General features: G+C 39.9%; 1 protein-coding gene across 1 annotated transcript in view; it reads left to right on the top strand.

The window, feature by feature from the left end:
• Positions 1 to 26,096, top strand: part of LOC104962319 (receptor-type tyrosine-protein phosphatase S-like) — a 66,701-nt gene that overhangs the window by 20,687 nt on the left and 19,918 nt on the right. The window contains exons 5-12 of the mRNA XM_010790751.1: positions 6,489 to 6,758; positions 7,338 to 7,919; positions 8,708 to 8,844; positions 8,951 to 9,095; positions 16,023 to 16,343; positions 18,345 to 18,538; positions 19,894 to 19,920; positions 21,056 to 21,173. Of these exons, the coding sequence (XP_010789053.1) occupies positions 6,489 to 6,758; positions 7,338 to 7,919; positions 8,708 to 8,844; positions 8,951 to 9,095; positions 16,023 to 16,343; positions 18,345 to 18,538; positions 19,894 to 19,920; positions 21,056 to 21,173 (1,794 nt within the window). The remainder of the gene's footprint in view (positions 1 to 6,488; positions 6,759 to 7,337; positions 7,920 to 8,707; positions 8,845 to 8,950; positions 9,096 to 16,022; positions 16,344 to 18,344; positions 18,539 to 19,893; positions 19,921 to 21,055; positions 21,174 to 26,096) is intronic.

The raw sequence follows: 26,096 nt of genomic DNA, 5'->3' as shown, positions 1-26,096 counted from the left end.
CAACATCACGTTCGCTGTTGCTTAGCTGGTGCTCAGAGATATTTTTATTTTTAAATAGCTGTAGCTAGATGTGATTGGTTTCGTATAGTGACTGCTGTTTGGGATCCCTTGCAGTAATGACACTCAATCATATTATAATGTATTATTTGAGACCCCTCCTTTTCTTAAACATACACACTCTGAATAAAATAGATGTGTAGGTTAACAAGACAACAGTAATGGCGATCCTCTAACTGGACTTAAAGGATACACACTCGTGTGTTCTGTTATGCATTTATACTGTAGTCATACAACAAACATGAGGAGAAAGTAATGCATGACTCTGAGTTCAATGCAAGCAGCTTTCTGATTATTTATATTGCAGTTGGCTTTGACCATCTCTTAAAGAGTTGTACCTACTGTACGGTAAATGTCAGCACCAACATGGACGCCAGGCCTATCCAACTGAATCATATCTATACTGAATATCATGTCACCACCCGCAGTTCTTGCCGGTAAATATTATGGCTCCAGTATTCTTATGAATACTTCAGATAGATATTTTTTTTAAGGAGCCATTTTTTTGGGCTATTATACACATGGCTCAACAACACTGCACATATTAGGCATATCATACATTTAGGCAGATAGATTAAACAATGTCATCCCTATAATTCTCCTCTAAGAGGGGAGTCTTTTTATCAGTCCCTCATTTGATCAGTCTTATTTGATCTCTGTATCTGATATCTGATAGCTTTATTGGTAATGACTACTGTCCCAATGCCAAAAACAACAACAGTTCCCATAGTTCCTGAGCCATTTTGCTTTGTAAGAGTTAGTCACACTAACCAAAATGAGATCCCATGATAGATTTATTTCACTTGCTCCAGCTACATCATTCATCCATAAAGACAGTCATTAGACAAATATATATAATCATCCCTTCTAAAATAGCAGTTATCTCAGACAAAAAAAGCGGGCTTCAATTCCAACCCCTGTAAGCACCAATTGGTTATCCAAAGATTTTCTATCAGTAAGTGTAGCAGTTGAGTCTGTAAAGAAACGCCAATCAATAATCTGTCATTCCGCCCCTCTACATAATAATGTCCACAAAACATGGCACAATCCCATTGTAGGATACTCAGAATATTGAAAGCCTGAAAATGTCTATATTTAACTGATCAATTCTAAGAATAACACTGATGCAGAAAGACTGTGCTGTGACGTACGCATGTGCATGTTTGCCCTCCTTCAATGGTATCTGCCTGACTTTGAATGTGCTTGCATGTCCTGCTCTGCATTTGTGTGTAACGTTGGGAAAGAAAGCTAGATTACACCTTATGTTCTCACTGGCCAAAGCAAAATCCTGCCATCTCTATTAGATGTTTGTCTCAAGGAGTCCTGAAGTTATTAGTCACCTTCAAAACGTTTCTCGTTGCTATCAGAAGTGCATTTAGTTTTCATCCAAAACAAAGGTTTCCTCACCTGTTTTATAATACAAATATGAATACACTCCCTTTCTTCAATCTGACTTATAATAATCACTGAAGGGATCACTACACTGAGTAGACATGGCATCTACATGTAAAACAATAGAAAATGTTATACACTCTAAAATCCCCTAAATCCGCTGCTTGCTATCATTAGCTACCCCTGCCAAGATTCCCAACCGTTTCCTTTAGGTAATAATTTCCATTTTGATGAGCCACGAATAGTGACTTTTTAACATTGGCGCAGCCGAGGTATGTTAATGCAGGCCGAGCCCCTGCGGCTTATATGTAAATGCTGCGGGCCTCACCCAGCAAGTGTGACTAAAGGATCTCCATACTGCGCCTGTATCCTCAGGCAGCAAGAGGGTGTAATCTCAGCTTCAAGGTGACAATAAAGGCTGCACATTATTTTGGCTTCCCCCTTCATTTTGGGGCAGCAAAAACTGCCTCACCAAAATGGCCGATAATGTCCACCTTCTGACCTCTGTTTTTTGGCACAAATCCCTCCACAACACCGCCCACTATAAGAGTTAGTGCAGTACTCTGGCGTTCTCTCTCGACTGCTTTTCACCTCGTCCAATGTAAGGCTTCTTGTCTTTTTCTCCACATTGAGGCTTGAAACAAGATTTTAAGTAGTCCAAATGAAAGGTATATGTTTGTTTTACTATCTCTCCATTCCAAATGGTCCGGCTGGGCTCCTGGTCTCTATGAAATAGGAGCCTGTCTATGCAATTGGGATTCTTTATTTTCTTAGTTTCACTTGCTTTCCATGTCAAGGGTAGGATAGCAGAAGTGCCACTCGCACACATACACACAGGTTTAGTTAGCTAACATGACCATTGACATGTGCGTTACCTACGGGACTGCATAATCATAGTTTAATTACTCATTGCATGTGATACTGACATTTATACACAGATTAGGTTGCTCTCCTAGTTTCTATAGGGTTTTAACATTGATTGTTGTCTCCTCCAAAATAGAGCTTAATTTACTGTAGCATCAACTGACCTTGAGCTCTTGATCTTCTGTTGTAACCAGACCATATGTATTTGTGTCGGACACACTTTGGATGCTGTTGAAAGGTAGATTCCCCCCAATTCTCCATAATCTGCGAGTACCCCAGTGCCATGAAAACATTAAGAACGTTTTTTTTGTGATCCTTAGGCAGTCATTTTGCAGGAGGTTAGTGTTAGTCCCCTCTTTGCCCTGCAGTGTAGGTGCACAAAGGTGAACAGAAAAATCTTCCTGTGGGGAAACCCCTTTCACTCAGTTGCTTCAGCTTGTAGGTAACTGGCTGACCTGAGCTCATGGGAGAGAAGTGCACTATAAGACACACTTTTTTGGACCTTTCTGCCCTATTTAGTTTCCACCATTCTTTTGGATTGGAACCAAATTTCAAGCAGAGACAAATCATAGCCAAAAACATCTAATAGTATTGATGCATAACTTTTTGTCCAACACAGCTGCACTCAGCACGCTGTAATGTCTATGCTTGAACTTAGTTATTTTTTCGTCGACTTGTTCGGCTTGATTTACTCTCTTTTATTTGAATGTATTGTGTGTGTCTTGAACAAGCTACATTCGGGAATTAATGGCATGCTTGGATGGGCTTGGGTGACTTTTTTTTTTATTGTATTGGTTCTGCCTAAGTAGACCTGTATATGTCACTCATGCCATAGCCACACCCATGCATGTCTGTCTGAGGAATGGGCTGCCTTTTCACCTTTGTTGTTAAGTAAGGCATCTTTTTGGACACATTACAACACAGTGATAATATTTTATGTCCTTTTTTGGCCTTTTTTTCCACTTCAACATGTTTTGGAATAACTCCAATTTAGACCTCCTATTTATATAATCATACTTGTCATAAAGACACAAAGCATAATATCTTAACCAAAAGGTAATGCAACCCATTCAATTTAATTGTATTATTTTTATAGTTAGATCAGGGAAGAACAGGTCAGATTCTTAGTTACTATTTCAATGGATCTTTTGTAGCCGTGTTTTGATTCTAATTTATGGAAATTTGACATTTTTCAAGGACAGAATACTCAACCATTGGTTCTTGGTACATGTTTTGCCAAATCAGTGTGGGAGTTTGTGTACCACAAAAGAGCATTTTCTCAAAGGTCAACGATGAAGTTTTTGCTCTCTAGCTTAGGTCATGTCTTGCCCAAGGTAGAAACATAATTGACATTATCAGTGAATTACAGGACTTAGATAATGAATGTAAAGTACTAGAGAGAAGGACACATCAAAAGCCTAACAGTGGCTGCAGAAGGTCTCCACCCATTTTTTATTCCCTTTTAACTATAACTTTTAATGTTTACTATGGATATGGCTGATACAATCCAGCAACAGTAGATGCATTTTGACCATTTGGATATTGCACATAATGCTAGCTTGCATTAGATTACTAACCTATTTGGCAATGCTATATACATTTGAGTGATTGTTTTTCCTCGTTGCTCAGGTCAGAAAATGGCAGTTCTTTGGTTAATATCCCCGTAGAGTGTTTGTAGGTGATAAGTGTCCCATGCAACGATCATATGAATCCCATTTGGATCGACACGGTATATTTTGGAATGCTACCTATCCTACCTCTCAGTCTCCCCCCCGAATCTCCCCCTTAATCCCCACACACACCTCACATCCCCCACCCAAACACTTCCCAAGTGACATTTGCATTGAGGTGCAATGTTTAAGGTGGGATGGAGGGGAGGTGTACTTTATTCTTGATTTCAAGCCCCAGTGTGTGAGACCTCAAAAACCCACTTTGAGCCATGGTCTATTGTTTTGTTTTGATTTGTTTTTAAAATCACAGTCTCCCTTTTCTATCCTTCACTTATGCCCTCTTCCTCCTTCCCTTTCTAAGACAATCAAACCCAAACCCCTTCCCCTTTGCGTACTGTACAGTATGTCTGCGTGCCCATACGTCACTGTCTGTCTGCCCGTCTCCCTCTGTCTTCTTGTCTGCTGTCTTGCTGCTTGAGTCTGTTTTGTTCTGCCTCGTGTCCTGTCTCTCGTGTCCTGTCTCTCGTGTCCTGTCTCTCGTGTCCTGTCTTTCCTGTCGTGTCTATCTGTCTGTCTCTTAGTCAGCTCTTCCATTTAGTTGATCATTTTTTACTCCTACATTGGCACTACATTGCTTCTCTCTCTTTGATCTACTACATCCCAACAAACATTTTGACATTAAATAGATGTAGATACTTTGGTTTTAGTTTGTGTTAGTCCATAATTGTTGTCTGTATCTTTTTTGGTTGAATTTATAACTCAAATGTGTATTACAGTAAGTTGTTTTTTTTGTCCATATTGGCTTAATATATATATTTGTTATTGTAACAAAAAATATTTTTGCATTAGACTGATTAGCAAAATGGGCACTTATCCAACACATTGTGGTGCTTAGGCAAAGCAAACAATAAGATTGCTCAGTCAGTGTTGAACATGGTCACCTCTTGCATGATGTATTTGTCAAGTGCTTGCTGGGATGCCTCTCATGAACACTGTGTTTCTGCTAACTCATACTCTTTCACTTTCTAACTCTTGCATACTGTACACACGCACTCATGCCTATACCAACGCAGAAAATATATACATCCATGTATATACACATATACACACATTTAATGACACAGTACCTTTCACGCCCTTCCAATGTGTCTCAGACTCATTTTCAACCTCCTCCACTCAACTCCTATTCATGAGTTTTGAGGTCCTCCCTGTCCCTCTCTTAGCTGCCATTCTGCCCTAATACATTTACCTTTCTATTTCCCTTTCCCTCGAACTCTCTTTCTTGTCCTCTGGATTTCTACACCCTGTTGATCCAGTTCTGTTTCTTGACTCCAACACTCTGTGATTGTAGATTCTCTAGCTACAACTACCAGTTCTTTTCTATGTATTTCTAGGCACATACCTTGTTCTGCAATACGTATTTTGTGTTAACTGGGACTGCGATGTGACAATGTGCCACCATCACATTTTGTCACATTTGCTGAAGAAAAACAAAGTTTACACAGCATTGAAGTGGGTTACCCACTCTTCACCCTCCTCCAAACCTTCCCCTCTCTTTTTTCTTCCTCTGACACTCTTTGTTCCTCTCCTCAGAAACTTTATCCTCTGTCTTGTATTTCTTCTTTCCTCTCCAATCGTCTTTTGTCTGGGCATGCTAGCGACCCTTCAGTTATATTCCTCTATGCATTTTACCTCAATTTTTATATCTGATTTTGTTATCATTTACTTCTTAATTTACCTCGGTCTATTTATGCATGCTGTCTGTGAAACTGATAGCTGCATCTATCAATGGAACCGTGTCAGATCTTAATAAGGCTTTGTCCAGTGGATCTACCCTAAACCACAAAAATCTGATTAAAGTTTCTCATCTTTAAGATATCTAGGTAGAAAGACAGGTGTCAAGTGCAAACTTATGCTGGAATGTGTTTAGAGGTCTTGAAGAGATGGTCAGAGCCCAGTAACCCTACACTTCCTGTGCTACGGGAGAAGCCTGTGATGGCCTATATCCTGTTTGGCATGTGTGCCTGAGAGGACAGGAAGTTCCAGGTTGCCATGGCGGCTTTATGTGATAGCATTATCACATGGCCTTTACTACACACCTTCATACTTCGTGATCAGGTTATGCTGTAGTTGTATGTATTAGCAGTTCAGTTTCAAAGATGAGAAACTCATAATAGATTTTTGTGACTTTAATTGTGCTGTGATGGGTCAAATATTGGTCAATGGAACCTTGTTGCTATGAATCGTTGCTTTATTGTTAATCTACTTTGTTGTTGAAGCAGTTCTGTTAGTTTAGTTCTTTCTCATTTGTATATTATTTCTGTTTTGAAAAGTCTACTTCTTTTATTTTGTGTTTCAGTTCACATGTACCATGTTGAACCTTTTGTGTTGAATATTTCCTTGAGAAGGGTCCATTTTCAACGGCCTCTCTTGTTACCTCTCTCTTTTTTTTGACTCCCTTGCCCTTTTTTGTCATCCTCTCCCCTTCCTCATGCCTTCTCCCAGTCCGGCGGGTTCCTCCTCGCTTCTCCATTCCACCAACGAGTCAGGAAATTATGCCAGGTGGCAGTGTGAACATAACATGTGTGGCGGTAGGGTCGCCCATGCCTTACGTCAAGTGGATGCTGAACACAGAGGATTTGACACCGGAGGACGAGATGCCAGTGGGCAGGAATGTTCTCGAACTGAGCAGCGTCCGTGAGTCAGCCAACTACACCTGCGTGGCTATGAGCAGCCTCGGCATCATTGAAGCTGTGGCGCAGATCACTGTCAAATGTAAGAGAAAACTGTGCTTGTAAAGAGTTGTATAAACAAATATTATATGCATTTAAGTCTTAAATAATGTACAGAAAAGTTCAGTTACAATGTGAACGCTAGAAAAACAAATGGGACAAGAGTGTGTTTTATTAGATGCATTCTGGTGTCCATCTGCAGACTGTTTGTAGTCCAAGTATTATTGACTCATCACATTTGAGTGGACTTGGTTGTTGCATTTAAACAATCTGTGTGAAGAAAAGATTTTTTTTAGACGCATATTCAGATATATGTTTATAGAGATTAGCCATAGAGGTTGTTTCCTCCAACGACATTCCCGCAACTCAAGTTAACATTTGAACTGTTAACGTTATGGTTATCTTAAAATGTGCTGGCTTCATCGGAATCCCCTAAAATATTTGGCCATTGCCCCCAGAGGCTAAATAGTGTCAGTACAATAGCCGACTTTATCAAGATTGAAACATGTATTGGTGTTATACAATTTGAACATTTTCAGTTTTTGCTACAAAGTTCTTTGATCAGTTCATATCTTGAAAAATGACTGTTTTCTCTTCCCGTCCTGTTTTGTCACCATAACAGCTCTTCCCAAGCCTCCAGGTACCCCCGTGGTTACTGAAACCACTGCCACCAGTGTGACCATCACCTGGGACTCAGGCAACCCAGACCCAGTGACTTACTATATCATCCAGTATAGGGCCAAGTCCCCAGACAGCAAGTATGAGACTGTGGACGACATCACCACTACACGTTACAGCATTGGTGGCCTCTATCCCAACACAGAGTATGAAATCCGTGTCTCAGCTGTCAACACAATCGGCCAGGGTCCTCCCAGTGAACCAGTAGAAACTCGGACTGGTGAACAGGCCCCTGCCAGTCCCCCACGGAACATACAGGCACAGATTATATCCCAAAACACCATGATGGTTCGCTGGGAAGAGCCTGAGGAGCCCAATGGGCAGATCAAGGGCTATCGCGTTTATTACACAATGGACGACTCCCAACCCATGAGCCTTTGGCAGATCCACAATGTTCAGGACAGCGTTCTCACCACTATCCAGAGTCTGGTTCCTCAAGAGACATACACAATAAAAGTCCTAGCATTCACTTCTGTAGGAGACGGACCCTTCTCGGAGCCCATCCATGTCAAAGTACTGCAAGGAGGTAAGAATAGGAAAACTGATTTTGAGTTTAAACTTGGCAAAGTATTTTTACTTTCATTGCTGTCTGTGAATTTCATACTTGGCAATATTGCATACAATAGTCTCCTGTAAGATGTACAAAAAGGTTGTTAAGTAGGTTTGAAATGAGTTAAACAGAAACTAGTGAAAGCTGCATTTGTTCTCCTGCCTTCTGCTGGAGGAGAAGACTTTGACAGCCAATGAAGAACATCTTCAGCTGTTTTTGTGCATCAGCAGCACAGTTTCTGAAACTTTAAACAGAACGTGCCTGCTGCCAGACAGACAAGTTTTCACCCCTGCTGTGCAAGGTTCACCCACACAGCTGCGGCCTCTGCAAATGATGACAAAAGTATGTTTGATCATGGCAGTCTGGAAAAAAACAGCCGCATTTCAGAAATGAGAAAAAATCTGAGAACTCACCAGTAGTAGTTTCTGAGCTGAGCAAAATCACTCCATCCATGCAAGGGCAAGGAGGCACGTCCATTTCAGAGACTCCACCATAAGCAGATTGCGACTGGGGAAAACATTATTGTACTTATTTATAATCTTTTTTTCTCAATCTAATCTTCCTCCATTTTATACCAAATATCATGATATTCATTGTGGTATGTGTAGAAATCTATGAACAGGCAAAAGTACTTAATTTTACACATTCTTAACACCCTATTTGTAATGGTAGTTTGGCTGTATCAAAGTGTACAGTATAATTAATTCCTATCTCTTTACAAATGTCTAGTAATACATTCTTCAACGTCCTGCTATGTTCTTCAGTTCCAGGTCAACCATCCAAATTTCAGGTTGGTGCTGTGTCCGATACCAGCATTGAACTGACCTGGGAAGCAGCCTATGAGAAAGAAGGAATTGTAAACTATGAACTTCGCTACAGGGAAGGCAGCTTTGGGACCCAGGTAAGAATTCAATTTTCTTTTCTTTTTTCAATACTTTTCTCACTGACAGATGTACATCACCCTTTCATGATCTAACATTGTCAATAACATCGCTCTCGCTCAATAGATGAAGAAAACATTTGGGCCCGCATCTTCATATGTTGTGGGAAATCTCCGCCCAAACACTGAGTACCACTTCTCCATGGCAGCCATCTCTAACAAAGGCATTGGAGCCTTCACCAATGAAATAACACAGAAGACCTTGCAAGCCAGTATGTAGCCCTTTATTTGGTTTTCTCTCCTCTTCTCTGTGGGTTGGCTAACAAGCATTTTCTCCAGGAAAGCAGTAAAATGATTGTATGCCTTGTTTGAAGTGAATTCTAATGAGGTTATGTGCGCATTTTCTTTTACTAGAGATTGTCAATGGTATTTCCTGTGATGTCAACGGCACCATCCCCTTTGAACTATGACTGTGTTATCTTGGACATGATCAGGGTTCAAAGCTGATTCAGAAATTGAACTACATAATAAGCTGACTTAACTAATGTGTCATTGACTTCATTCTAAAACACATTGTTTTTGCATCTTGATTATGTTAACCTCAGTGTAACAATATTAGTATGATAACTTATGTAGACCAACATTTATGTTTTTTGGTGATTTAAGGTTAAAATTAGGCTACAAATGGCTAACATCACTTTTTTAGTTTTTTACAACCTTTTCATTTTAGAATTACCTTATTTTATAAGGTGACTCTGGTGCCAACAATGCATGAGTGTAAATGAATTCTACCTACACTTACAATTGTGGCCGTTTATTTTTTACCCCTTTCACATTTATTCATATTTGCTTTTCCTTTATCAACAGCAAGTGCACTTTCTTCCGTGTAACAGAGACACAAAAAATGTCAGCTCTCCTCTGTGACCGCCAAGGCTCTCATATGAACTGTATTCAAATTGGAGATGGGGAATTTGCTGTTGAGTTTACTCATTAAAGAAAAACACAATCAGCAGTCACCAAAATACTTGCATGCCAACTTCCTGAATGTATTCCAGTATATCAGTTCTGCCCTGATTATTTTCATTTTACAGATGGCAGGAACACAAATGAATTATTTAAAACCACCCTGCTAAAAATAACATTAGTGATATAATAACTTGCAGTAGTGCACGCTGTGGGGAAAGAAAATACACACAGCTTATCCAATCAAATATCCAATAGTAGCCAAGGAACTGTAGGAATGACAGGGTATGAAATTCATGTATTTTGGGTTTATACAGCACACAAAGATGAACAATGACATTGTGTATTGAAATTTAATGCATTAATGGTACAGAGCCGGGAAAATGCAGCCAGGTTTAGGGGATTAGTGGCTGCACTGAGGTTGTTATTGTGGATCCTGCAGATACAGAATATATAAAGGCAGGGATAAAGATAAATGCATAGATTCATTGTGGGAGTGGCTGTCTTTACTGTAAATAAATTGGCAAGGACCTTTACTGGGACATAGGAGAGCCATGGCGGTGGGAGTAGACTTCTTTTAACACATTTTCTGTTTCTACCAGTGCAACTTGTTGGATGTACCCCCACATCCGGCTGTGGGGGCTTTGGAACTACCACTTCACAGTTCTTTTTGGTACTGTTGGGCAGCAGGGCTACACAGTGCAGAGTCACTGAGGAGAGCGCCAGTTGCATGTGACATTCAATCCTGCCCACTGGGGTAGCTGTTGAGAAACTATCACTGCATTGTTGATCTTTGATCATTCCAAGCATGAGAATAATTTTCTGTTCATTCAGTACCATTCTTGTCTTGGCGTCTCTCGAGTGTGTGTGCACATCTTCACCTGTCGATGTGTGTTTGTGATTTCCTTACCTCTGTTTTTGCATTTGTTCTTGACTGGTAAACCACAAGCTGATTGAATTGGATACACTCCTCTCTTCCTCTCACATCACACTATTCCAGCTGTGTTTCTCTATTTGCCACCTGTTCCCCTGTACAAAGGAACAAAAGCTCTCCCTGGAATGGCTTGACATCTCCTTTCTCACTTTGTGTCCTCCTCCTTTTATGTTTTATGAGTCTTTTGAAAAATAATATGTGGGTTGGATTTTTTTTTTTTCCTGTTACTTTTGGGGTTATTCAAAAATAATAGCGGTTTGACATCATTCCAAACTGTAGCTTGCTGCTATTTTCATGCCCAAGTCGGGTTCTTGCATGAAACCAAGTCCACGACAGACACAGGCAACTACACTGAAGGCAGAGCAGACAAAACAATACTTTTGCCCATTCAACAAAGAAGTCAAACTGATGGCTTTTTTCAAGTCTCGAGACAAGGGGCTCCTCCGTCAAAATATATCACAAGTTTCTTTTGCAAATGGGATACACATCCATTGGTTTGTCATTGCTGAGGTCAGAAAAGTTCCATACAAAGTAAGACAAAGTAAAATATTTCCCACAACACAAAAAATAACTTGATCTGTTGGATCCGTTAAGGTAAGTGATTGCGTGGTTAAGGGATTCAGTCTGCCATAACCTTAAAGACCTTTACATATTAATTAATCCAACTGTTGTTTTTTTTCTGAAACACTAACAGAAAATTGAAAGCATAGAGTAAGCATTCCTAATGACAGGGTTAAATATTAAACTGACTTGTCTGCTGTTTGGCTTGTCTTACAGGTCAGGAATAGCAGCATGTTTATTTATCCAAGTCAATAAAGATATTGTGACATGTATAGCTTAAATGGAGTGTCTACAGTGCGATAAAACAGTTTAAACTGTCAGCCTTTTGGAAAGACACCAGAAGAAAATCACATTATGTATGTAATAAAAAGGAGCCTGTAGGCCACACATGGACACACATGTCCTTGGGTCAAAAAATAAACTGTAGTGTCTGGGGTACCATAGGCCCATACAATACACCAACAAAAGTAAAACACACAGCATTAAATAAAAATGATTATTTTAATCAAATCAGACAACAGAGAAATGACTGTACACAATTTTGACATTCTTTTATTGGCTTTTTGCTTTGATGGGGCCATTTTCTCCTTGCAGCCTTCCAGAACCTTTTCAAGCTGAATTTGAACCCAATGCTTATCAAGCAGACTGAAACCCTTTTCCACTAAGTAAAAAGCAAGCCAGACAACATGATGTGCTTTATGTTTGCTTTATTGTCCATTATTTGTGGTACAAAATGTGTGCAGTTTGTTGAAGTGCTCAGTCCAAGCAGCATTACCAGGGGCTTTTGTCATGGGGACTACTCTGTCACTAACTCGTAAAAAGTTACTGCCATAAAAAAATAATTGTTATGCTTATTTACTCCAACGTGAGTGCACCAAGTATCTTCTCAAATTAAAGATCTCCACAACTATTCTATTGGTCTTTCAATCGATAATCCAGCAGGCTGAAACCAATTCACGAGTTTTTTTACTGGCAACAGTAGCCCTCATTCAGAAGCAAGGCCTCTTTTGGTATGCTGCCATAATAAGACCAGGTTGAGAAAACACATTTGTGAGACTGTTCAGACGTGGCCGGAGTGTGTCCACAACCCGAGAGCTGGGAGGGCTCCCCCCATTCTTCGAGCTGTAACCCAGTTGCAAGCCATTTTGACCTAAGATGGACCCTGGGAGTGGGTGTTAGGGGACTGCACGGCCCTAGAGTGTCAGATAAGAATCCCATTTCATAGCATCAGAATTAATTTCATGCTTTGCGATGAGCCAGGCCCCTGGATTGTCAAGCTTTGTTACACATTTAGATTATACCTAGAACCTGCCAGTAGCCAGTCATCTATCTCTCAAATTAAAGTGGCAGATTCTTAATCCTCTGTGTTTAGCCAAACACGCAGTTCAGCCCGCCCACTTACTGTAATTGCGGGTGTTTTTTTAGAAATATTGGACATTTTGTTTGAGCCACAGCATGGCCATTTGGCATCGGGGGGATTAATTCCATAATGATCTATGAACATCCTGTCATCCAAGGCTTCTAACGAAAAAACGATTCAAATGCACACATGTGCTTATACTACGATAGCAAAAAGCATTGGCATACTGCGTCATTTAAGATTTAGTGTGTTTGTTATTCATATCCACTAAGTATGTCACAGTTTCTTATCTGAGGATGTCATAATGATTAGGTAGGACACCATTACTAGACATTACAGATTGTATATCAAGAGCTCTTACTCATATCACAACAGACCAACATCAAAGTGAAGAAAATGAATGCAGAAATGATTTATTATTCGTCAAATAGCATTTGGGAAACTCTTTCTGGGAAGCTTCAAAAGAACCTCAAGTGAGTTTCTTCTTTTGTGGTTGTATAGTTCTTCTATCCATAATCCCAACACTGGCCTTCATGGGATATGCACTTTATTAAAGCTTTGCCTCAGCTAGTCTTAAACCCTTATCAGGCATGAGGATGCCTGTGCACTGTGATAGCCTGGCCCCTGTAAGATTCTCAGCCTTTTTCGCACCACAAAGATTGAGAACTGAGCAATCATTCTTGACGTGGAGAGTTTGCAAATACAATATGAGCGGAGGAAAGAAGCTGAAAGGCTCAGAATCCAGTAAGACCGTAAGTAAATAAGCCCATTGGACACAGAGAAGGGTTTGGGAACTGTGGCTGAGGTCCTGCCCTATTTGTTGTGTGCTGGAACATGCCGTCCTCACTGGGAGGAGTCTTTTATGATAGTCAGATCCCTTGTCTGTTATTTTCATTTTGTTGCTCTCCTGCCTAAAATTACACTGCAGTCAAAGCACTGTAGTTAAACTTTTATGAAGTCAGAAATACACGCCTACCATCTTTCTTTCTCTATTCTTGTGTGTTAGCATTCTCCAAATGACAGTACGATTTATGAACATACATAGGCAGCAGGCTATGAAATGGGATTTATTTAAACACATTTTTAACATGGAAGGTTGTCAGTGTACAAAGTCCAGAAGAAAAGAATATCTTGGGAGTGAGTTTTCCCATTATGGCTTCCCCTCTCACAGTCTTGTGGACGCTCCGGCCCAAAGATACATGAGTATTAAACAGCCCTCGCTACAGCACAGAGCCAGCTCTCTCCCTCTCAATAACCCACACATGTCTCCAAAACAACCTCTAAATGAGACAAAATTAAAGGTATTATTGATTGATTTAAAACTGGGATGATATTCAACATTTCTGGCTTGAGAGGGAGAGTGTTGCTGTTCACTGGCTATAGAGTAAGCACGCTCTGTAGTCAGGTGCTGGTGGTAAGAAAGTCTTAAACATGTAGTATTTGTGGGAGTCAGGTACGTATAATGCAGACAATGCCAGTAATTTATTTGTGTTTGTTGGTGGTTGTTTTGTTTTTTTAAGTATAATGTTATTATTTTTAGTTTATGCTGAGTATTTTGTTTTTCATGTTTTTTTTTGTCATTTTGAACCTTAACTGTTGTTGTGGTTCTTTCTTTCGAGTCACCTGGGTTACAGAGAAATTCATTTCCCAGTACCCTCCTTTAGTTCATAATTTATTTCTTTAGCTTTTCTTTTGGAATGACAATATGCTGCTTGTTTCCATGGGTATTATTTGATTTCTGTTTTCTGAGTTGCTATGTGTGGAATGCTTTTTTTCCGATGGTACTTCATTGTGTTTTTGTTTACTGTGCTATTTTCCCCTTGCATAACAGAGAAAAAATGTAATAATGAACTGGGGTTGTCACACCAAGATGGAGGGAATATATTCTCACACAAAAATTAGGAGGATAAAGAAAACCCGACATGGATAGAAATATTTTCATACATGTCCTTTTATCCGTATAATACCAAACTCTGGATGAGAAGTGAAACATTTTATCGCTCCCTGCACAGCACACTGTGGTCGAGCACAAGCTGTGTAAGACCTTGGCACAGATTAGAAGTGAGAGGCATTGAATTTGATTTTGAAAGTTCACAGATGTGTAGGTTTTAATATTTGCTGGAAGAACACTTCAGACACAAGTAAAAGAGTGTTTTTAAACTGTAAGAAATGAAAAAGAACACTACCTCCCTGCTAGCTTATAACAATACATACAGTAGGACCATATTGTCTTAGTCAATGCCAATTTGTTCTAACTTCTGCTACAAAAAATGCTTTTAAATGGATGGCTCAATCATGCTCATTTAAAGAAAGATGGACAAGACAATGGCAATGATACATTGAACTAACAATGCATATTAACACCAAACATATTTTTGAAAATATTCACTTATTTGTGTCCTGGCTTTATGACAGTATGTCATTTATCCTCATGTGGACAATCAAGTGGCTTAGTGGTTGCAATAATTACAGAGACCCTGTGGGAGGAAATTAGTTTATATATTTTAGTTTTAGTAAGGATTAAGCTAAGTGTGAATAAAATACACACCAGTTCATCTGGAACTGAACTGGGAAACAGCAGGCATATTGAGTAAAGGCTTTAACAAGGATAGCAAGACAATATTCTTCTCCTGTATTGTTAAACAAAGGAGAACAGACACGTGGGTTCTGTTGTAAGTAGGGCTTAAGATCACAATGTTTTTGAGAACTTATTTTTCTTGAATAATTATTACATTGCTATGTTGATATCCTCAGTGATAGTAAAACAAGTGACCGAGATCATGTAAGTGTACTATGTATTAATTTATTGAGCAGTACTTAAATCAGGTTTTAAAATTGTTTGACTGATAGAGATCATGTAATGTTATTATTTTTATTGATCGTTATGAACCTGTCTGAGGACCACAGATGGAAATTAGCTATTAGCTATAATCTGGCATATTGCATCTCTTCTCTTTGCTGAGATTAATGTTTTTGTATGCATGGTCCTTCTATAAATACATTTTAAAAATAAATACATTTAAAAAAAACACTGCTTGAGCAAAAAATAAATACCATGACGCTTTTGTTTACTGCACTAGTCCCTAGTTATTTCAAAAGGGTATAGCCATCTTGTTTCATTATTACAAAATCATGTGCCATTGTCCATATAAGCCTCTTCTGTTGACATTTGCTTGATGATTTTTTTAAACATAGTTTGCCTCAGCCTTTGTTTTTGCAATTTTTTGGTTTGAATTAGTCTTGTTGTTTTTTCTTTATCCTTTTATCATTTTCTTTATCTCTCCCATCTTTTTATTTTTTTGTTTTTCACCCCTTCCTTCCTCCTTTCCCCGTCCTCCTCGTCCTCGACCCCCTTCCTTCCTGTCCTTTCCACCTCACCAGAGCCCTCAGCCCCCCCTCAAGAAATTAAGTGCAGCAGCACCAGCTCCACCACCCTGCTGGTAAGTTGGCGCCCCCCGCCTTTGAAGAGTCAGAACGGTGACCTGGCGGGGTATAGGGTGCGCTACCAGGTGGTGGGCACGTCAGAAGGTGGCAGTGAGGATGGGGAGCCCCTGGAGGAGCCCACAGTCCCTGCCACGGACGAGCAGGTGCTGCTGCAGCGATTGGAGAAGTGGACCCAGTACCGCATCACTGTGTCTGCCTTCACTGAGATCGGCCCGGGCCCTGAGAGCGAGCCCCTGATCTGCCGCACAGACGAAGACGGTACATTCATCTCTGATGTGGCTAATGTAGTAATGAAAGTTTAGTTTTTTAGTTAAATTGTGATCTAACCCTTGGAGTTGGATGTTGGATTTCTATGTTTAGAAAGGAATTGCTGCAACATGTTTGAAGTACATGTTCATCTTACAGGCGTACATTAGAAAGCAACGATTTCTATGACATCCATATACTTATAATTACCCTATTTTCTTGCAAGGATCATGATGTCATTTCCATGTTAGTGTATTATATAATAATATTTTTACAATGCATAATTATCTCTTTAATAATATATGTATCACTTCATTAGTCATTTAGATATATTTTTTCCTTGAGCTAAAGTACAGATTTATTTAAGCATTGTGTGTCATGTTCTTGCATAGGCTTAATGTTATTTTTTCACTTATATAGCATTATGAAGTTTGCTTATAACTATAAATATACAGTCCTATAAGCAGATTGTATGCATTCTACGTAATGCATTACAAACATGGGCGCCATAGAAAGATTATTATAGAATGGTTACAAAAGCGTACTGAAATCCTTGTTCCCAAGTAAAAGGACTACATATAGCTGAGTAAACCAAACCCTATAAAAGGAAAATATTACACACTGAACAGATTACACACTTGGGAAATCAAGTGTCTTGCTGTTTAAACATATCAAACCAAATGCTATTCATAATAGCTGCCACATCCTATATCCTGCCTCTATCTGTAGGCTTTTAACTGTATCCTATTGCTCAGCTGAGAGTCATAAGCATTTATGAGTGCAGTACACTGCAAGGCCAAATCGAACTTTGCATTTACACTAGCAACAGTAGGTTGGAGGTTAAACCAGCAGGTGTGTGCCAAAGGTTGCAAATCAGATCCACTTACTTGAATACGTGCTTCAGGATGCTAACAATAAATAAATAGAAATGACAGATAAATGCATTTTATACACACCTTGCTCTACATGTGCAACAACTCTGTACCACAAACTGCTTTAAAAACACACAAAAGCCGAGATAAGTGTAAAAGAAAATATCAAGCTCTAAAGAACCACACAATTAACATAATATAGCCAAGTGAAATAGCAGAATATAAATAACAAAAAGGAAAAGCAGTTGAGTAATAAAACACGTTAACTGACAAGTAAAGATGGGGGGGATGTCACAGCACATCTAAATCATTGACGGATGGCTGACATTGCCTTCTATTCTCCACGATCCATTTCACATCCATTACCACAGCGTTTTAAGCATTTGTCTGACACTGACGTACAACGAGTGCCACAGCAGAGACGAGCTGAAATTGTAACCGTACCTTTTTAAAGACCCCAGCATCTGGAATTGCAGCGTTGAAAGCCACAGCACACTGACAATAGCTATAACACCTTTGCGATAATAACGTGTGACAGAGAAGTGCCAGGTAAAAAAAAAAAGAAGTGTCAGGACTAAAATGTAGAGAAGATGTTGGTAATAAACAACATTGGTGCATGATCCTGCCTGGGAAGATGGAGGAAATGGGGTTGTGATTTAAGGGGGAAAAGAGGATCAAATGGAATGCAGTTTGAGTGTAAGAGTTCTTTTAATGGCACATCCATCTCACAAAGGGTCAGTCTGGGCATACGGAAAGGCCTAGAAGCAAGGCCTTCCATAAAGGCCTATCATTATGACTGAGAGCCCCAACTGATGGCAGACAGACACATATTGAAAAGGCGGAGGATAAAGTGTTGCGTACTGCGTAAGATTGAACATGGAGTGTTGGTCTTTGTTGTTGTTATAATCATTTTAGCCCATTGTTGGTATGTTTCATGGATAGTCTATGTCCGTGCCTACGTAAGGAGGTTATTTATGTCTTGACATTGTTTAATATGCCAGTCTCATCCTGCATTGCTTTTAGAAATGGTGAAAGGATGTGAAGCTTTTTCCTTGTTTTGCATTTGATTCATGAAGAACATTTCCTCCTATCTCCCTCTCCCACTTATATCTGATTAAAGTTTTTGTTTTGTCTTAAACAGTTCCTGGGGCTCCTCCAAGGCGAGTGGAAGTTGAGGTCCTCAACTCCACAGCACTAAAGGTGATGTGGCGCTCCCTGACGCCAGGCAAGCAGCACGGTCAGATCCGTGGCTACCAGGTTCACTATGTCCGTGTGGAAAATGGCGAGTCACGGGGGCTGCCCCTCATCAAGGATGTCATGCTGGCCGATGCCCAGGTATGACCATCTCTCAGTTTATTTTGTACAAGTCATCAAACTATTTCAAATCAAGCCTCAAAGCACCCTAGACTCTGCATCCATGCAGTATTTGCTCAAATTAAATAGGAAATATGGAAATATGCCAGTTTGACTTCAAATCTGTTTTTCAATTATGATACAAAGACACAAAACAGGTAAACACAAAGTGACAGTGATTAATTCAAAATTCAAAGAAACTTTTTTTCAGAGAAACCGCAAATTGTTTGCTTTATACTCATTGTTGTGGCTTCCCAAATATTGCTGGAGAATGGGAAGCGATATGGGTGCTCTTCCCTCTTGGATTTCATTTCATATTGCTGTAATATTATTTTCCCCTCAGCCCACAACAAGAACTGTAATCAAAGCTTCACTCATCTTGTCCTCCCTCTTTTGCCTCCATGGCTTTTATTAGCAATGTCTAGACCCCTTCTTTATGGCAACATCTGCCATGAAATGTCTGATTGTGCACTTGTATCAAATGCAAAAACTCAAAGAAAATTCTGATTATAGTATTCTGTGCCTTCGGGGGGTAAAAATTGGCATGAAAACATTTCACCCAAAATCAGCCTGCACTGACAGCTCAAATTGTGATGGAGCCCTCGATAATGGGCTTTTTTTCATTTTACAAAACTTGTATGAGCATCCAGCCAAAATGAGACTCTCGTGCACAGTAGCAATCATTCAAATGGAAATGATAGCCTTAAAGCAAAACAGAAAAGAAAACTTGCACGCAATTCTACATATTTCTGGAATGAATGAATCAGAATCTATTCTTTCTATGTTCTATTTAGGCCAAATGCCACCAGAATCACGTTGCATTCCTTGGCATTTAGCTGACCACGAATCCAAGAGTAGAATGAGCTTAAATAACTTAAATTATAAGACCCAAGCGGAGCACACACCCAGCAGTCAACAAAGAATGCCTGGAAGAAATATCTTCTAAGTTGCATATTTTTGTCAGTAAATTAAAAAAGGACCTCATCATTAAAGCATTGTAAAGCAACATCGTAATGCCACTGCTGGCTGTAGCTATCAATGATTTTACAGTATCAGCGAGGTGCCTTATTTTTAGTTTCACACGTCTCCAGGCCTCACAGGCAGAGCTTTACAACTCTCAGCTTTGTTGCAGCTGCTTCTTATGACACAGCCTTCAAACAGCTTCTCTCTCTCCTGCTTTCACAAAACCAGTGACCTATTTCTACCCAACCCTCTGCTCCCAAACCTCTAATGCCCCCATCTCTCACAATCCTATTTCTTCCCTCTCCTTTCTCTGTCTTTCTTTAAAAAAAATATTACTTTCTTTCCTGCGCTCTCCTCTTTGGCGGGGGGGTTAGTGGGAAACGGACGATACAGCTGAATATGTGAGTACGAAGTTTCGCCTGAGTGCTCTGTGTAGCTGAGAGGGTATAAACAGTGGGTATTGCATCTTCCCGGTTGAATTCATGGTTTACACAACCACTCATATCTTTATTTAATAAGTTTGGATAGTAAAGTAGCTCAGAGGTTTCACCTCAGCTGTCTGGCCAGCCATCCTTTTGCAATATCTCTTTATGCTGCTAAGGTAAAAAAGGACAAACTTCTATTGCCAGCTAGTTTAAAAATTGATGGCTGATGCAATATCCACTGCCCACTGTGCCTGGAATGCTAATACTACTAGTGTCATGCTGTGTGTTGATACAGTGTGTTTGGTCTTGTGCTCTGGTGGTGTGTGTTTTTTCTTTTTTTGTGTGTGTTGAAACAATAGCATTTTATTTTTCAATGTGGTGCCGTAGAATTACTGTGCTTATACGTTTTTGTATCTCTTTAATTAGAAATATTGAGACCCTATGTATGGCTCTTGAAACCTACTCGAAATCCTCATCGCATCTCTGAGGATTGTTCACGACTGCAGTTTTCTACCAAAAATGTACCCTTATTTTGAACCTGCATTTGAAACCCCCAGTCCATCTGCATTACGTGAACACCATCTCAAGTGCAAGACAGTACTTAAAGCTCATTTACCTTTATTGACCTCTCCCATCCCTCTGCCAACCAGCCTGTTAAAAACCTCATTCTGCATGCGTTCAAACCTGCTCGACTGAAAGATTCATTAGAATTGATCGGAAGCCTCTCTTTGAAGAGGACTCAAGGAAACTTAATGGCTGAGGTAAAAACTGCCAGCGATTGGGCAGGATGTATTCAGCGTGCATGTATCGCAAAGTTAAGTTGTTGATTGGAATATTGCTAAAGGAATATGAAGGGATGCTTTCTATTTAGGTATACCTAATGTCCCAACTCCACCATGGAGACTCTAAGGATTTACTTATGGCATGGTATTCTATTACATGGAAGCAAAACATTACATTTAATGCATGCCAAGTGGATTTCAATAAAGAGGACTGGGAGACTTCACCTAGATTAACATGCTGCATAAGGCAGTTTGAGCTGCATGAAGGGGGTCAAATCCTAAAAGATTCATGACACATTTTGACATCTTCCTGTTCCTGTCTCCCATAGGAAATGGTCATTGGAGGACTCAAGCCAGACACCACTTACTCCATCACGGTGGCAGCTTACACCACCAAGGGGGATGGAGCCCGGAGCAAACCAAAACTGGTGGTGACCAAAGGGGCAGGTTAGTACAAAAATATACAATTTATTAGTTGGCTTTTTATCAGAAGTTTTGTATATTCGTTACAACGGCAATAAAGGTTGCGGGGTATAGGGGTTAGTCATCGTTCACATCCAGCTGTTGACATTCACTGTTTGACTGATCCGAACATGGAAAAGAAGAGATGGACAGATGCACAAGTTTCTCATCTGTAATTAATTACGCATCCATATCAAAGGCATGTCTCTAGTTAAGATTATTGCTTTTGAAATACACGATTTTAAATTAACATTCATTTTCAACTTCTAAAATGTATCCAATACATTTTTCTAAATAAACCTTTCTAAGCAATATCTGGATGCAAGAACAGTTCAGTCAGTTGAGTTGTTTGCTCCTACCAGGGTAGCATTTATTATTTGAGTCATGCTCAGAAGACTATCAAAAGATTCTTAGAGATCAAGGAGTTGGTATGAGGTACGTGGTAGATTTTCAGACAGATTATGACAGCTTGAAAGCCCCTGTTGGGTCTTTGGTTTGAGCTTTAAGGATGAAATACTGGAGGCTAATGCCTGCACACTACAAAGCCTTGTCTTCTTCACTTTTTTTCCTTGTTACCACAGGTAGGCACTCCAGTTTAACTGGACCGTTTGAGCCTGTGTTGGAGCTAGCGGCTTAGATACCATGAACATGATCTAAACCGGTGAGGCTGGCTGCCTCAGAGTGTGAAAACCTACCTTGACAGAATTTAACGCGTCAAGCCAAGAGAGGAGCTTCCTTTGTGCAAGCATCTGTGCCAGTCGGCATTCGAAGGCTTCAGAGATCCAATATGTACACAACTGCATTCATACTTATGTACAAACACACGTGCATACTTACCTTCTGACTCACACATATTCAGGAGAACTTGCAGTCTCCACCATTGATCACACACTTAAATTGTGTTCAGACCTATACAGCACAAGCATAAAACCCAACACATCAATAGATAAACACACATAAAGCATCCTCCCAAACCAACACACACACAAACAAAGGCACATTTCCCAGATCCTGGCAGGTGTGTGTGTTACAGGTGACAGGGTGTGTAACGCTGCCAAAGGGGCTGAAGTGAGTGGTGTCACTCTCCATCCTCCTGTCAGGGACCGCTGACTGATATGTCAGTCTAGTACACTCCGTCTGTCCCTCGGAGGGAAAGCCTCGTCTTTTTATCATTGAAGTGTAAAGAAAAGGTTTATGCCAGGGGGCCACGATAAATGGAATAAGGGAAGGGGTGAGAGGTTAGGAGAAGCGTTTTTCTCGCTGGTAAAGTGGTTGTTTTGCTTGTTTGAAGGGATGTTAGGATGGAATAGTACTGGATAGCGAATGTTCCTGCTTGTTATGTTATGGGATTTCTGAAATACCAGTTGGAACGAACAAAGGGAACTAATATGACAAAAGGATTGAATTATACAGGCTTATATAATTACAAAGACCAGTGTCGTTGTAGACAAACAAGCTTTTCTTAGGACTATCATTTAAATATATTATTTAAAAGTCCTGCAAGACTGCTCTTTCATGTGGTTTACCCTTGTTTAACTAAGCAGGCACACTTTAAAAGTGTGATGCAAATACATGAAATATTCTATCACATGAATTCTCTGCATGTTTGTACTTTTAAAACACACAAACACAAAGAACTTATGCGACAGCTGTTAAACTATCTACTTGAAGACAAGCATGACATCATAGTCTTTTAAGTCCTAAAAAGCAACATCAATACAAAACATTATGACAAAAGTAAAGACTTCAAATTTGATTCAAATCAAGTGTTTTCATCTTCAAGACATTCCAGAAAACCCTCTCTGGTGAAAAAGAATCAACCCCAGGATTTATTTAGGATAGAACAACAAGTACAACTGTGCACCTATTTGTGGACACAGACAAACAACAGTCATTTTGTGGCCAGGTTTAAAAATTGCCTTTTCATGATTCATACTTTCCATTGTCTTGCTTTGAAAAACGACTTCCTATGGTCAATGCGAGACAATGTTTTAGAGGGGGCCTGAATATGACTTTATTGACAAAAGATTAAAATGTTTATGTCTGGAAATGTTTTTCTGGCATCCTATCTTCACATTATAGAGTAGTTCACTGGGTTGAAAGCAGCAGCAATCAATATAAGCATCATCTTTTCAAGTTTCAGTGGAAAAAAGACATTGTCCTCTATAAGAGGAAAGTGTTGGGAAAGAAAACAAAGTCAAACTTACCAACAACAAACTCCAAACAAAATGAAACAACACGCTACAAAACATAACACTTTACAAGTAGCCTAAATTAAGAATAAGCCACAATACATGTACCTCTGAGCCTACAGTACAAGCAAAGACTTAAGAAGTGTTTTGATAATGGAAGATTTAGGGAATGCCAAGTCAGGGACTGGCACTATATACAGTACATAGAGGCTTATAAGAAAAAACAAATGAAAAGATAAGTGCCATTAGCCCTCTAGTGATCTGTAGTCATTCAAAGCTGCATTTAGCAACTTCACACAAAGTATAGGTGGCCCCCCGATGGCAGCAAAAGTTTCCTGAATGTTAAAGATGTTAAAACCCTAAGTCATAGGCTGATGAATCATTTCAGTGTTATACTTGTTATTGCGGTGCAGATACCAGAACTGTATGAATGCAGACAGGAAGCATTTAAATGTTACTGTTTATCACTTAGGAATTTATATGTGTATGTTTGTAATTATGTGAAGTGGTTTCCATTATATATTAATAATATTGCAGGTCAGAGTAGATGTAGACTCAAATAAACTGTTGTTACACAGGCACTGAAGATATAAGTAGAGTTTACCGCCCTTGTGGTATTTTGTTGTTTGACGAATCTTTATCCTCCACCCTCCAACCTTACAGTCCATCATTTTGATGGTTGCAGCCTGTGAAAATATGCTTAGAGATGTCTGTTATTATTATTGTTGTTACTTATTCCAATGCTGAATGCAGACAGCTTACTTGAAAATCAGAGCACCTCATTACATGTTTATTTACTTCCTGATTGTTATTTTTGGTCCAGTGAGAAATAATCAATGTAAGTGGCCCATCTTGTTCTCTTCTCTCTTTCTTTATCGCTTGCTTCCTTAAAAGCAAGGATGGGATGGACAATGGGAAATGTGTTGCAAAGCTCAATTTCCTACCCTACCAATTTCTCCCCTCCATGAGCTCCTGCCACAAACACACACATACACTTCAGAAGTAGGCAGACTGAATTAAAAGCAGAGGGAGCCAAAGACAGGAGAGTGATGTATTTGTCATGACCTTTTAAGGTTAAAAAACGTCCCCCCGATGTTCTTAAAAATGTTATTATTTTCTATTGTGAAGGAGTGCAGCTCAAAGCAGATCACCTTACATGACGGGCACCATGTCATTTGCACAAAGGCAATATATAATATGTTTTTGTGTATGTTGGTGTGCACAAGAAAGAGAGGAAATGAGAAGGAAACCTGATCGACCCTTTCTCAATCAGCCTCAGTGAGTGTCAACAGCAGGCTGGTAATACAGTTGCCTGATGGGGAAACGTGCTTGGAGGCCCAGAAGGAGGGATTGAACCAGGGTCGACCCTGAAATGGATGGAGAGGGATAGGGGGTCGGGGGAGGAGGTTAGGAAATGAAATGGGGGATTGGGCAGTGTGAAAGGGTAGAAGTGGGGAGATGGGGAAAGAATAAGGGTGAGTGTTATGGGGGAGAAAGATGAACACTGAGGAGAGGGACAATCAGAGTGTCCAGGAACCCTGGAATCACTTGTACACACACACACACACACACACACACACACACACACACACACACACACACACACACACACACACACACACTTCTGCTCCCTAATATCCCTTTTGGGCCCTCTTTGCAGCAGATTGCTCCTTGTCCCTAGTCACCTTCATCATCCCTCATTCATTCATTTTTCACCCCCTCTCCCTGCCCTTGTTCTCTCTCTCATCACCCTGTAGCACCACACACTCTCAAACACATACACAGTACACACCATGAACATCCACACCTCCTCCCGAAACCAATCCGCTGGCTCGCTACTCGTGATTCTTCTCCCCAATGAGCAATAGGCCACTGTTATAAATGTACAAATATTTTTAAAATAGTTCTGGGGCTACAAAGGTTGTAATGGATACATTTGGGAGTCTTTTGAGGTTAAAGCAAATACATCTAAAATGGAAAACACACATTCACAGGATCATTATTTCTGAATCTTATTTCCTTGATTGGTGGTGAGCATGAGGCAGAGTGGGCTTTTAAATGACACCAAGCTGAGCTATAGTATGTTTCCGGTGAGTATATGGAGCATTCGTCTCACCCAACAATCGGCGCCCCCGCCTTTCCATTACCGGCAAAGGCTCAGCTGACTAGCCACCATCCACCCACCAACCCCCGTCTTCCTCTTCCAACAGCCCTCAGAAAGAAGACCATTAGCAAACGGAAATGAATAATACGAGCAGAGGGAGTGGACTTTGTAGAGTGGATTGCTTTGTGTGTTTTTTACTTGGTGCAGGAACATACTATATGTAGACACGCACGCACAATGACACTATGCCACTATGCCACTGAGAGAGAGTACATTTTCCTCAGACTAATGTTGGCTCCTCCAAATTACTTTAAGTCCTTACTGGGCAAAAAGCCAAATACCTCAGTTTGGAGGGGAGTGGATATATAGGAGCTGCACACACGTTCTTGTTATATATGGGCATACACACTGCCCATTATGTATAAAGATACACTAGAGCAGATGACATAAATAACATATAAATAATAAGGAAAGAGGCCCAGATAGACGCTGCAATATAAATTCATGCAGCGTAATATAATGAATGCTGGATGTAAGTGATGAAGGAGCAAATGTATCTATAATTGTAGCTGCTTAAGATAATGATGAAATGTATGTAACACATTGAACTAG

This window comes from Notothenia coriiceps, unplaced genomic scaffold (genome assembly GCF_000735185.1).
Source record: "Notothenia coriiceps isolate Sejong01 unplaced genomic scaffold, NC01 NC01_scaffold00034548, whole genome shotgun sequence".
NCBI lineage: Eukaryota > Metazoa > Chordata > Actinopteri > Perciformes > Nototheniidae > Notothenia > Notothenia coriiceps.
Note: the sequence above shows the minus strand (reverse complement) of the source record. Positions and strands in the feature narration are given on the sequence as shown.